This window comes from Onychomys torridus, chromosome 13, assembly GCF_903995425.1.
Source record: "Onychomys torridus chromosome 13, mOncTor1.1, whole genome shotgun sequence".
In the NCBI taxonomy this organism is placed as follows: domain Eukaryota; kingdom Metazoa; phylum Chordata; class Mammalia; order Rodentia; family Cricetidae; genus Onychomys; species Onychomys torridus.
Genome location: NC_050455.1, coordinates 42,209,705 through 42,223,627, shown reverse-complemented (window position 1 = coordinate 42,223,627; position 13,923 = coordinate 42,209,705). Strand labels below are relative to the sequence as shown.

The 13,923-nt window shown below is 42.9% G+C and overlaps 1 protein-coding gene across 2 annotated transcripts in view; it reads left to right on the top strand.

Annotated features, from left to right (window-relative positions):
* Positions 1–12,290, top strand: part of Cep120 (centrosomal protein 120) — a 68,023-nt gene extending 55,733 nt beyond the window's left edge. For both annotated transcript variants that reach the window (XM_036204701.1, XM_036204702.1), the window contains 2 exons: positions 4,791–4,936; positions 10,524–12,290. In XM_036204701.1, the coding sequence (XP_036060594.1) occupies positions 4,791–4,936; positions 10,524–10,758 (381 nt within the window). In that variant the 3' untranslated portion in view covers positions 10,759–12,290. The remainder of the gene's footprint in view (positions 1–4,790; positions 4,937–10,523) is intronic.
* The last annotated feature ends 1,633 nt before the right edge of the window (positions 12,291–13,923 follow it).

Here is a 13,923-nt window from a genome sequence, read left to right as displayed (position 1 = left end):
TCTTGAAACCATCCAGGCCCTCCTACTGACTTGTCAGCTCTGGGTTATTTTCAGAAAACTTGACTTGAGCTCCTTAGCTTAGTTCTGCGTTTTTCCCACAGACTTGGATGGTATGTGTGAGTGGGAGAGTAAGTAGTGGCCACTTTGTAGCCGCTGTTTAGTCTAGTGTATGCATGTTTACATCTCCTTTCTGGATTTATAGGCAGCCAGGGCAAAATAAAGATTATACTCACTTGATTGAGGAGCCTTTAGCCCAGAGCACCTGGCAGCAGAAAGCACTGGCCAAAGCCCTTGTTTCTGCAGATTTTGCATGCATGTGTAATTATTAACAATGTGGCATGCGTGCTGTAAAAGGCAGGGCGTTTGAAAGATGTTTTGGTGTCTTGGGGTGTTGTTGAGTTCATTTTCTGAACAACTTCAGCAGCCTGATGTTAAATAGTCAACTTCTGTTCCTTTTTTCTCCCTGTAGTCATATTTTTTCTCAGTATTTAAAGACAGTGCAAATTTTGCCAGTTGAGTTGTTACATGTTTGTAATCCCAGCATTCAGGAGGCAGAGGCAAGAGGATTAGTCACCACAAGTGCCAGGCTGGACAGGACTTACACACAGTTGAAAACACACCACAGTGAGAACATGCACACCACAGTGAGAACATGCACACCACAGTGAGAACATACACACCACAGTGAGAACATACACACACAGTGAGAGCACACACACACACACACAGAACACACACACACAGTGAGAGCACACACACACATACACAGAACACACACACACAGTGAGAGCACACACACACACACACACACACACAGAGCACCGGCTCAAACAACTGGAGATAGAGCACCCTGTAACGTAGAAGTGAAATCAACAATAATCTTATCTCCTCCCCATCTAGAGATTATCATTTACTGTGTTTGCCCACGTATTTTTCCTTTCTTAAAATAATTTCTCTAAGGAATGTATTTATCGGCAGGCTTGCACATATGAAGCCCATACAAAGGTCACATATCATCTTCGATTGTTCCCCACTTCTGTTGAGACAGTGTCTCTCAGTGAACGTGGAGCTCACCAACTGGCTAGTCCGGCTGTCGGTGAACTCCTGGGATCTTTCTGTCTCCAACTTCCCAGCACCGTGGCACACAGCCGTGCTTAGCTTTTAATGAAGAGAATGGGAGTGCCATGCACATCCTTAGACGTGTGCCTCGAGCACTGTACACACCAGGCTTCTCTGTACACACTGAGCCTTTCCCCACCCTCTTATTTTTTAAACTGCGCCTTTCTCAGCTCTGCCTTCCTGCTTTCTCGTGAGTACTGTTAACCTAAATTTTAACAATTATGATTGATTTGCTTTTCTTTTCTTTTCTTTTTTGGTTTTGGTTTTTGGTTTTTGGTTTTTGAGACAGGGTTTCTCTGTAGCTTTGGAGCCTGTCCTGGACTAGCTGTTTTTTGATTTGTTTTGTTTTGTTTTGTTTTGTTTTTTAAACAGGGAGAATAAATAGTGATTATAGCCAAGGAAGAGCATCAAGTATGGGCTAAGGGCTGGGGAGATGTCGTCACGTGTAAGCATATCTATCTGAATGTACATGCATATCTCAAAAACCAAAGAGATCTTTAAGTGCCAGAGAGAATGAATGCATAGGGAGCCATACCTATAAGTGGTTAAGAGTACTTGGCTGCTCTTCCAGAGGTTCCGAGTTCAATCCCCAGCAACCACATGCCAGCTCCCAGCCCTCTATAATGAGATCAGATTCTTCCTTCTGGTGTGCATGGAGACAGAGCACTCATATATATAAAATACATGAATAAGAGAAAAAGAGCTAGATCTATTGAGGGGATAGTGCGTGCCTTCCCTAGTGTGTACCGAGGAGAGAGAGGAAGGAGATCTACTAACTGGAAAGGGAAAATAAGCTTGCTGGTATTGATAGGGGACATTGATGTACAAATGCCCTCAATGGACAGGCTCATGACATGCAGAAAACACTGTAGGTCAGTGTGTTGTGCACCTTACCTGCTAACATCACAGCTGTGCAACAATGGAGTGTTGGTCATTTACCCTCCTGATCCTAGACTGAGGGGAGTAGCCGTCCCCAGGTCACAAGTACTGTAAGTGTCTCCTGTAGCCTTGAAAAGTCAGACTACTTCAGAAGTCACTTGTACTTAGGGTCTCTGAACATACTCTTTGGTTTTCTATCAGAAGTAGCCAAGTTTACCAAGTGTTCTGGGGCTGTCTGTATGAAAAAACAGTTTCTCTACTAGAGAACATTAGTCAGCGAAAGAAGTATAAAACCTCTGGCTTCAGAAGCATTTATAGTCAAATAGGAGTGCTGTTTAAAAGTTATTATCCTTAGCATACAGAGAACTAGAGAAAATCAGAATCACCAAACAGAAGTAAAAACACCCACGCTTAGTTGTAAACCACCGTCATGCTGTCAGTGATGTGAAGACACACAGGGAGAGGAAAGTTGATCTTAGCTTCACTGTAACCATAAATCCAGCAGGCTTTTGTTCTTGATTTTTCTTTCTAGAAATAGATATTTGTGTAAAAATTTGGAAACAGGAAGAGCCAAATTTTGAAGACCACCAAAGGTAGATTCCTTAGCCTGGTGGGTGCCAAGACGAACTTCTGTCAGACCCTGTAGTCAAGCAGTGTAGTGTGAGTGCACGGAGAGGAAGCGGGTCAGTTCAGCGCATCCGCCAGCACTGTCCTTAGAAGCAAGTCTCGATCGCCCACTGTCCCCAAAGCCGGTTATGTACATACTGATCTAAATGATGCTTCCAGAAGGTACTATAAAAGAATAGCTCCAGGACGGGGAGATGGCTCAGTGGGTAGGAGCACTTGCTGCTCTTCCAGAGACCCAAGTTTGGTTCCTAGCACCCATATCAGGTGCCTCACAATAGCCTGTAATTCTAACTTCCAGAGATCCAACACCTTAGCCTGGCCTCCTTGGACACCTGCCCTCATGTGCATGTTCTCTCTCTCTCTCTCTCTGTCTCTCTCTGTCTCTCTCTGTCTCTCTCTGTCTCTGTCTCTGTCTCTCTCTCTCTCACACACACACACACACACACACACACACATAAATGTAAAAGTAATGACTTCAAGACTGATACAAAAACAAAGACAGGACCTGCTAGAAAGGAGTCGGTGGAACCATGTGGGCTATGTTGAGATGAAGGACTTCAGTTCATCCCAAAACCCTGTAGATGGTGAAAAGGCAAAGTAGAGTCATGGGAAATCTTTGAAATGTAACACCAATAATATAAACAGCTATAGAGAGGGAAATCCCAGAGGTTTTAGTAAGAACTTTATAGATAAGCATAATCAAATGCCATTAAAATGTGTTGAAACTTGTCTGAAAAAAATGCAAAATAAAATCAGGACAAACCACTATGTGATCGCTCAGAACTGTTAAAACGAAGAGAAAAAAAAAAATCACTAAATGTTGGCTCAAAATCCAGGACCTGGGGCTCTCACAGTGGCTCTTCAGTGATGGACTACCTTGCCCTCAGTTAGGCAATATTTCCTAGTCCTGCAATTGTTGTGCTTTCTGACCCAGGTATAGGGCCAGGTGAAATGCATTGTCATCTTAACATTGGCATCATTTATAGCATAAAATTGGAAGCTTCCCAAATGGCTCTCAGCAGTGCATAAACTGAGTGATGAACTGCATAGGGCAGTACAAATGACTCTGAGTCAGTGCTAAGTGAAAGAAGCCCAAGATAGAGTAATCTGGACTTGATGATTCTACGCAGAACTCAGAACAGTCAGCACCCACTTGTGCTGTTAGAGTCAGGGTAGTGATTGCCTTTGGAAAGTGTTAGTGCCTGGGGTTGGGGGGTGGGGGCAGTACATGTGGGGGGGGGCAGACTCAGGAGTTATGGTAACCTTTTATATGTGTGATCTACAGTGCAACAACTTAGCAAAATACCCCTTGCATTTAGCCAATTTTCCATTTGCTATAATTAGAAAATAATTTAGTTAGGAAAAAAATGAACTGGGCATGGCAGCACACACCTTTAATCCCAGCACTCGGAAGGCAGAGGCAGGCAGATCTCTGAGTTCCAGGCCAGCCAGGACCACAGAGTGGTATCACACACACACAGGACGCCACCTGTTGACTCTGCTGTCTCTTTGAAGTTCTGCCCTAAGGAAAGAATAGACTCGTCTATAGAGAAATACACGGGTGGACTTAGAAGCTCTATATTACATTGTTCTAGGCCTCACTGAAGCACTCTTATGATAGAGGCTTCCTTATAAATCATGGAATAGCTTCATCCTGTCGAGTGCCACGTTCATTTTAAAATCTTTCATCTAGAATTGTTAAAATTTTAAATGAAAGTTAAGGTGTGTCATTTGATCTCATTTTGTTTTAAAAAAGAAAAAGAATATGTGTTTAGTTTCTGTATGAACCTGGAGAAAAGAAAACTGTTAACTAAACTGGTTGGGCTTAGTGATCAGAGACCATTGCTAGAGTTCTGTACACACACCAGTGCATTCACCCGGCTCCTAGACGCTCACAGATGCAGGTCCTTCTGCAGTCCGTTATGCTGACAAGCAGCTGCTCTTGCCTCAGCCTTACACACTAACTGTTCAGCAAACCCCATCCTTGTTGGCCATGAGTTATGACGTCAAAAAGAGAGGGATGAAAAGATCTTCAGGAGGAAAGTGGGATATTATAAGTACCATGTGGTCCAGAATTGGCAGCATAGTTCTGTCCCAAGTAGGGTCCAAGTCATAGAAACGGGCGCATTCTGGTGATAAACATGTCAACTTTTGTTTCTTTGAAGAGGGAGCAAGAAAGTCAAATGGCTCGCCTTAAAAAACAGCAAGAGGAATTGGAGCAGATGCGGCTGCGTTACCTGGCTGCCGAGGAGAAGGAGACAGTGAAAACTGAACAGCAGGAACTGCTGGACATACGGAACGAACTGAACAGGTACCGTTGTCACAAGATAACTCCTTTCCCACTAACATGGTCTGATTGGACAGCCTTTCAGTTTGGTCTTCCCTGAACTAAGGAGGGTACTGTGTCAGATCGATCTAAGAGAAGGTAAAACAAATAACTATATGCACATGTTTGTGTGGATATGATATAAAGCATGTTCAAAGAGTAAGATTCATTTTTGTATTATCCACAAATTTGATAGGCAAAAAAAAAAAAATCCCATTTACCAATACAGTATTTAACACATAGCATAGTGCTTTTAAAATTGTTTTAAAGATTTGTTTTTATTACATTTATTTATTGTATATGTGTGTGTCTGTGCATGTTTCTGCCACCTATGTGTGGGTGCCTATGGAAGCCAGAAATGGATGTTGGTTTCCCCGCAGCTGGAGTTATAGGCAGTTGTGAGCCACTCAACATGGGTGCTGGGAAATGAACCCAGGTCCTCTGGAAGAGCAGCAAGTACATTCAACCAATGAGCCTTCTCTCCAGCTACTTTAAGATGTTTTGTATGACAGCACATTTTGGAAGGTATGGATCATGTTATTTCATAAATGGACAGCAACATCCAAGCTTACAGCACAAGTTGCCAAATTATGTTTGTTGAAGAAAATAATAGTGCATATTTAGCCCTTAAGCATGGCCTAGAGATGACTTTTACAGTTGACATTATTCAGTGAACTTCTAAGTTCTCTTAACTTAGTCTAATTGAGCTGTGGGCCCACATTATTTTGTTACTGCCTATTTTCACACATGGAGCTACCATGGAATATCAGGTAGATACAGATGTGCATACCTTGCTCCCCTGGAAGCCACCTATTGAATCTCAAACCTTCAATATGATAGTATTTGGAGACGGGGCCTTTAGCAGACACTTAGGTGTAGATAAGGTGATGAATGCGGAGCCCTCATGGGGATTAGTGCTCATCTGAGAGACACCAGGGAACAGGCTCACTTTCTTCCCCTTCTTGTGTGAGGATAGACACAGCAAAAAGGTGGAGTGTGCTAGAACCCTGATCTTGGACATGCTACAAGCATGAATACATTATTTTTTGAGCCACTCAGTCTGTCCTGTTTTGTTCTGGCAGCCCAAGCCTACTAAGTGTGCTATGCACTTAATAGACATGTGCTTGTCCTTTGAATAAATGAAGTCAGAAGTGTTTGCCCTCCAAAATCACTATCTTAAAAACACAATAGACATTCAAATAGCAGGGCCTTAAACACTTCATTTACTGTTTTCCCATGTTTGCATCCATATGATGGGGCTTACAAATGAGACACAGTAAGAGATGAATAATAATAACCAATAAGACTGAACAATTATAATACTATACTGTAGTAAAAGGTATGTGGACATTAGGCGTCTATCAGAATACCTTGTGCTCACCCTTCTAATGATGTGGTAGCTAATAGACGGTGGGGATACCATGACCAGTTATTTGAACACGTGCCCTCCGATGCCATGCTAGTCCATCAGACAACTGAGACTAGCAGGCAGGTAGCAGATACAGCAGAACAGAAGGATGACTGATGACCTGGGCAGATCTGCTGGCTAGCCTGAGATTCCAGCACACTGCTCAGAGGGCCATGCACTTTAAAACTTAGGAATTACTCATTGGGGGCATTTGCCATCTAAGGCTTTTGGATCATAACACACTGTGGGTTAGTTGAAAGCACAGAAAGGAGAGCCATGCACAGGGCAGGCTGTAGCTGCTCTGTTCATAGATGCTGCTTCGTGATTCCTGACATGAAGTGCTGGATATCAGGGTTAAGGTAAAAACACCACAGGTAAGCCAGGGGGACACACAAGTTACAGATAGTCTCTAGAAACAGAGTCGAGCTCAGGGTCCATTGATACTAGCTGTGTGGCTTTCCAAAGGTGTTGAAGTCCTTCTTGTTAATCTTGTCCTCATCTCTGCTCTCATTTCCAACCTTACTCAGTGAGTTCCTTTGAAATTTTTGAAAAGGTAAGCTAGGCATATAAACCATTTAAAAAGATCCCTGCTACGGGAGGGCTCAATCAGAGCTATTGTGTTACTAATACGAATAACTAAGTTTGAAACTTCTTATACATTAATTCTAAGTTCCCTTTATCAGTATTAACAGTTATCCTGAAACAGTCACACAGAAATAAACTGTCAAGTATTAAGCACTGTCCGTGGAAGCACAGTCCCGCTACAGTGGTGTGAAAAACAAAACGTGAGGATCTTTGACAGAGTCTTCAACAAACATTTGGTGTCTGCAACACTGGTGACTTGGCAACCAGGAACCACTGAGTTAGGACACGATCCTTTTCCTCTGAAACGTTGCTGTCCCATGTAGCACAGAAACCAAGGGTGTGCTGTGTATTCAAGTCTCTTTTGCTTGCTTAAAAGGAGACCGAAGGGCCTGTGATCCTAGTGAGTCTTGCTAATGCTCTTCAGTCCATCATGACTCGGAGCTGAAACATTAGACAGATGCAGTGTTCTCTGTAAGTAGAAGACAGTGTATGCCAGGAGTGGCGTGCACAGCAGTTCACACGGAGAAGCCATGGCCACTCTTACTGTGTGACTCCACTGCCGAGGAGTTTGTGCAGCTAAGGACAGTCACAGGCACCGTGTTCTTATTCACTGCAGAAAGTGTCATTGGGGTTCCTACCAGGGTTCTTCTTCCTTTAAGAGAAATCAGAAGCCAGGCAGCAGTGGTGCACGCCTTTCATCCCAGCACTGGAGGCAGAGCCAGGCGGATCTCTGTGAGTTCCAGGCCAGGCTGGACTACAGAGCTAGATCCAGGACAGGTACCAAAACTACACAGAGAAACCCTGTCTCAAAAAAACAAGAAAAGAAAAGAAAAGAAAAGAAAAAAAACAAGGGGCGAGGAGGGGGAAGGAGGGATGGAGAGAGATCAGATACCTAGATATCTTCAGTGCAGCGGGACCATGCCAGCACGATGCAATCTATCATGGCATTAAATGGGTAGGAGAGAGTTGGGAATATTGAACTTGGAGAAGAGAGCCCTTGGGAGAAGGGATAACTAGCTGTCTGAAAATATCTGGAGGACTGCCATATTAGAAGGAAATAGGCTTCTCCTCTTGGAAAAACAAAAAGCACTAAGAGGATTTAAGAGGTATACTGAGCTCACATGATGAGGAACTTTTTAAGAGCGGCCTATAGGTTCCGAGGCAGGAAGCGAGTGAGTGGGACAGACACAGCATTTGTCAGGCATGTTATCAAAGTTTACTGTTGGAATTCTAAGGGCTTTCTTAGCAAGTTTAAATATTCTATTGTGATCGTGACAATTTCAGTAAATAATTGGTAGGGGTAATTACTTACACAAAAATTACATTTTCCCTTATATAACCAGGTAATTTTAAAGGGGATGTTATTGGACCTGTTGGTATATAGTTTACCAACTTGGATCATGAGTTTGTCTAAGGCCCCTTCCTCCTACAGGACTGTAATAATTAGCACAGAGATAAAGATGGCTCAGTACATAAAAAGTGCTTGCCTTGCAAGCATGAGGACCTGAGTTTGAATCCCAAGAACACCAGAAAAGGATGCACAGTCGTGCATATCACTAATCCTACTGCTCCTGCAGGGAAATGGGAGGAGGAGACAAGATCTCCCAGAAGCCTCCTAGGTTAGCTAGCCTGGCATACAGCACAGAAAACAACAAAGAGGTTCTGTATCAAAGTGGAAGGGAGGACCAGTGCCTGAGGTTGGCTCTGTCTTCTGCCCATGTGCTGTGACAGGCATGAATGCCCCCCCCACCTCTCTCGGTGTATATGTGTGTGTGTGTGTGTGTGTGTGTCACACACACACACATGAATTAGAGTAAAGGAAACAACTTATCAGGTTCTCACTCGTCTGCATGCATTATTCAAATTCAGTGGGAAATTAGAAATGTCACTACAGTTCTTTGGCACAGCACTCCTCAGTATTGATATCTTTTTCTGAGAACAGATGGAGGCACTTGACACCCTCCTTAAGCTATGTACTTTAGTGTCCATTTCTTTTATAAGGAATTATAGTTTTGTGTTTCAGAACCATCTGAACAAATGAAGCTGTTTACTGCCTGTAACATGCTCTGTCTGGAGCCAGGCCTCCTGATTCTGCTGTTTCCTCTCTCTCCCTGATCTGTTCAAAATTAGATGCAGAATTATAACCAGCTCTTAAAGAACTGAAGTTAATCCTAAAGTGTCCCATCACAAGATGTCATATTCTTACTGCTAGGAACTCCATTATCACCTCTGTCATCTTCAAGGCAGTATTCCATCTGAAATATTGGAATACCCAAACAGCATCTGCTCCTACCTCCCTCTCCAGATGAGGACATCAGAACTGAGACCAGGAAATACACAGACCAGAACTTTTTGCACATCATGCCCTCTGGCCCAGGCTTTCATGTTCATGAAAGTTGTACTTGTATAAGTAATCAGAGACGCCGGCTCTTTCACAGGCTGCTCTCTCCTGTTTGCCTCACTACACGTGCCCCAAGATGGTTTGGTATAAGTAGCTATTTAATGAGTACATTAAAGAAAATTCTGTGTTGAAATAGCAAAGGTTGATTTACAACTAAAGATAGACAATAAAGGATGATTAGAAATGCTTTAGAAGACGTGACTCGCAAAAATCATTGTGATAAAAGTGAAAAGATAAAGCTCTGCATATAGAGTATCACTAAAAAAGCTTGGGGCTGGAGAGATGGCTCCGTGGTTTGTAGTGTGTACTGCTCTTTCAGAGGACCCACGTTTGGTTCCCACAGCTACCTGTAACTCAGCTCCAGGGTGTCTGACACCTGATGGCAGCTGAATTCATGTGTACATCCTGCACTTAGACACATGTTACATATGATTAAAAATAAATATTTTTTAATTAAGTAGATGGATCCATCTTAATTGAAAACAAAATATTTATTTTTGATATGGATAATTGAAGATTATTATCATTTTCTTCTTTATACAGGTCTATAATTTCTATGGTGTCTACAATTTGGGTTTTGTTTTAAGTGGCAGGAACTGGGGGCGGTGGTGGCGCAAGTCTTTAACCCCAGCACTAGGGAGGCAGAAGCGGGATCTCGGTGAGTTCGAGGCCAGCCTGGTCTACAGAGAGAGTTCCAGGACAGTCATGGTTACACGAGAAACCCTGGTTGATTTTTTTGGGGGGAGTGGGGGTTAAGTGTCAGGAACTGAACCAAGGGACTTGAAGCGGCAGACAAGTGCTGTCTCACTGATGGTGAGCTCTGTCCCAGTCCCTTGCTTTTGTGTTTGAAACCATCTTGCTGTACAGTCCAGGCTGGCCTGGAATTTGTGGTCTTCCTGCCTCTCCCTCTGCTCTGCTGCTGGACCTAGGGCATGTTGCACTGTGCTGTGCCGTTTTTGTGCATTCTGTAAGGACAAACACAACTTGTGTTTTTGTAAATGTGTATGTACAAATGTCTTTATAAATGTACTTCTGACTAGTCAGTTGGTAATTATTAGTTTCTGTTTTCTTCCTAAAACACTAGTCAGACTTGTGACTTATCTTGTTTTTAAACAGTGCTGTTAGGAAAACTAAAAGCGTTTTGTCTGCTAGAGTGGCATTTGTTCTTGACTTCTCAGGTTAAGGCAGCAAGAACAGAAGCAGTACCAGGACTGCAGAGAGATAGCAGGCGGGAAGCTGGGCAGCCCACAGGCCTCTGCGCTTGAGGAAGGCCTGGATGACTATTTGACCCGGCTGATCGAGGAGAGGGACACTCTGATGAAAACCGGCGTGTATAACCACGAAGACCGAATAATCAGTGAGCTGGACCGGCAGATCAGAGAGGTTTTGGCAAAAAACATTGCCAGTAATTAATAACGTTTGGGAGCTCTCTGCAGGTATTCTACATCTGGATTTTAACTTTTTTGTAAAATCCTCAAAAGCAAGAGAAATGACTATTTTGGAATGCTCTTTTTAATTTTTTATAAGCTGAATTTTATATGTTACTGTATATAGTATTTATTTGATTTTACTTATGCTACCTCTCCTGTGCTGGTTTCATTTGTAATTGTATTTTATATGCTCATTTAAAATGACATTTCAGTGTTCTTCGGCTTAAAATCTGTTGTCTGACTATAAAAACAGCTTTTCACACCGTGTTCCGGAGGAACTGGCTGCCATCATTTCCAGCTACATAATTCCTCCTTGTTGAGCCCAAGAGTACGTGTGCACTTTAAAGATGCTGCCTGTCCTTTGACCGTGGATGTCTTCGGTTGAGGCCAGTTCTAAGCGCAGCCATTTTTAAAACCCATTTCATAGGGCCAGTCTTTTTCCCTTAACCTGTGGTGTTTGCAGTCTCAAACAGAGAAGCAGTGTGGCGTATTGGATGACAAATTAGTCATTTAAGTACAGTTCATGCAGATTTGGAACAACTGAATACCAAATTGCATCCTGCTCCACTTTAAGAATATAGGATAATCACTTGATCCGGTCTTCTCCAGGGCCTCCTGCTCAAGACCGTAGGAGGTCTGGTGGTGGTGGTAACATAAAATTAGAGGTTGCCTTTATTTCTCAGTGATGGCAATAGAAAGCTCTTACAGCTTCCGAAATAGAATATGGGAACACACACCTAAGGCATTAGCTGAACAAAACAATGAAAACTAACCCATTTTTTGACTCACTCGACATTCCATCTTTTTCAAAGGCACCTGAGAGTGAGTGTGTGCCGTACCATGTCCGGGGAACGTTCAGAGTTCCTCTGTGTCGCCTTCTCCAGAGCCGGCTCTCTGCTCGTGGCAGCACTTACCACTGTCCCCAGTGACACGGAGCAGGTTCATCAGCAAACTCCCGGTTCAGGTCGGGTCTCAAAATACGTGAAGTTTAAAAATTCTGATTCCCAAATATAACGAATGTAAGTGTGTACTTCAGGGAGTATGTACTAATTACCAGTAACTTCAACAAAGGCAGAGTAGGTTATATGGTAATTAATTGTTCATTAAGTATATTTCTTGTTTGTGAAATTGAAACCCCTATAGGCATCATATGCTTCTTTTCTTTAATTAACGAAGTCTTAGTCTTCTAAGAGTAACCCAGTAAATAACAGAAGGGTTACTGGATGCGAGGGTGATGAGACATAATCATAGCAGGGATTTGAAATATGAATTATGGTTACATGTTCCTGATTTTTTGGGTGACACATGAATGGAGCAAAAGTATTTTTGTTTTGGAAGGTCCTGGCCCAACGCTGGTTCCTCCACCAGCATCCTGTGAAGCCTGGAGCTTTCCAAACACTAGAGGGGGCCTTAGGGTAAACAGAAAGGACTTTGTGAAGTGTATGTGATCTTTGCCTTCCAGAAAGCCATCTCTGAGCTACTGTAATTTGACAAATAAAATCCTAACTGTGTGCATCCTTGACGTCTACGGTCTCTCTTTGTTTCTGAGCAGAGTGTAGGTGTTGGCCTCTTCCTGTGTTGTTTTTTTTTTTCCATGTGCTTCTGCTGCACATTTGACGTGTCTTAAAGTGGGGAGAAGCCGAAATGTTAACTTTTCACTCCATCAGCCACAGCCATCACATTTGTTGTTGGTGCCTCACACATTCACACCGATCATTTGCTCAAGTCGTGGTCAGTGTGTGGGTGCCGCACAGCAGCTCATGAGCATGTCTCTGTAAGGCCTGTAGTGTTCTAAAGATGATACCCAAGAGAGGCGCATGGTGTTGCAAGGTAGAGCTAGACTGTGGCTGTATACGCTTTGAGAATTCCTCTACCAGGCTATCCCAGTGTGGCAGATACGGGTGTATACGGGTGATCTGAAGATGTCCTGGGGCTCTGTACAAACGGAGGAGGTGACAGTCACCTGACCATATGACTTTCTGTACTGACTGGCCAGAGGAGTTCACAGGCTCTTCCAGTATTTATTGTGTGTGTGAAGACACCCCAGATGTTGAACTGAGACTAGACTGACCTGGTTATTACAGCTTACAGGAAGGACTTTCTCTCTGATAGCTATGTGTGGACTTTTAAAGTGAGTTCTCACTACTATTGCATCTGGCTTACTTCACATGATTTTTCAAAAACTTTTCAAATTTAATAGTGTGTATATGTGCATGATGTGTGTGGGGTGCGGTACTCTGTGTGTGCCCCACATGTGGGGACAACTATATATGGTCGGTTCTTTCCCTGTGCCTTTACATGGGTTCTGGGGGTTGAACTCAGGTTGCCAGGCTTGTGCAGAAAGCACCTTAGTCCTCTGAGCCATCTTGCCAGTCCCCCAACATGATATTTACTTGATAAAATTCATATTCCACATAAGATAGTACTTATTAAAGTGTATAATTTCAGGGCTTTGTGTGTTTTCAAGGTTATGTTAGCATCATCACTATTTTGTTACCCCCAAAGAAAACCCCTATACAATGTAATCGTTCTTTATTTTCCTCAGTGCTGAACCCCAGGTAACCACTAATCTGCTTTCTGCCTCCTGTAGACATTTCACTTACAGGAACCCCAAACTTATATCTAAAAGATATTAACAATCCTAAAGTGTAAATTTAAAACACTATCAGATGTTGAACTGATAGCCACATCCAGAAGGCTGGCATATGAGTAGACTCAACTATTCTTTTATCCATCATCTAAATATTGGCAATAACTAGTACAAAGTAAACAGTGTAGTTGAGCACCCTGCTGCTGGAACAAGGCATGTGTCAGGCACTGCTTTGGACCAGAACTGCATACATGCCATGTTCTATAGAGTCTGTGGGTTATGTGATGAGCAGTCAGCCAGAATGTAAGTCATCATCCATGGGAAATTGGTTCCAGGAGCCACGGGTAAGTAGCAGAGTCTATGAAGATTCGCGTTTCATGTATTAAATGGTATAGTGTTCACATACAGCTGTCACACAGCCTTCCTTCCATGTCCTTTAACTCACCTGTAGAAGATATGGGCCCCTAATACAATTAAACACTGTGTAATTAGTTGGTATGCTGTATCATGAAGTGAACAATGAAAGAAAAATCCACACATGTTCAGTCCAGATGCAGT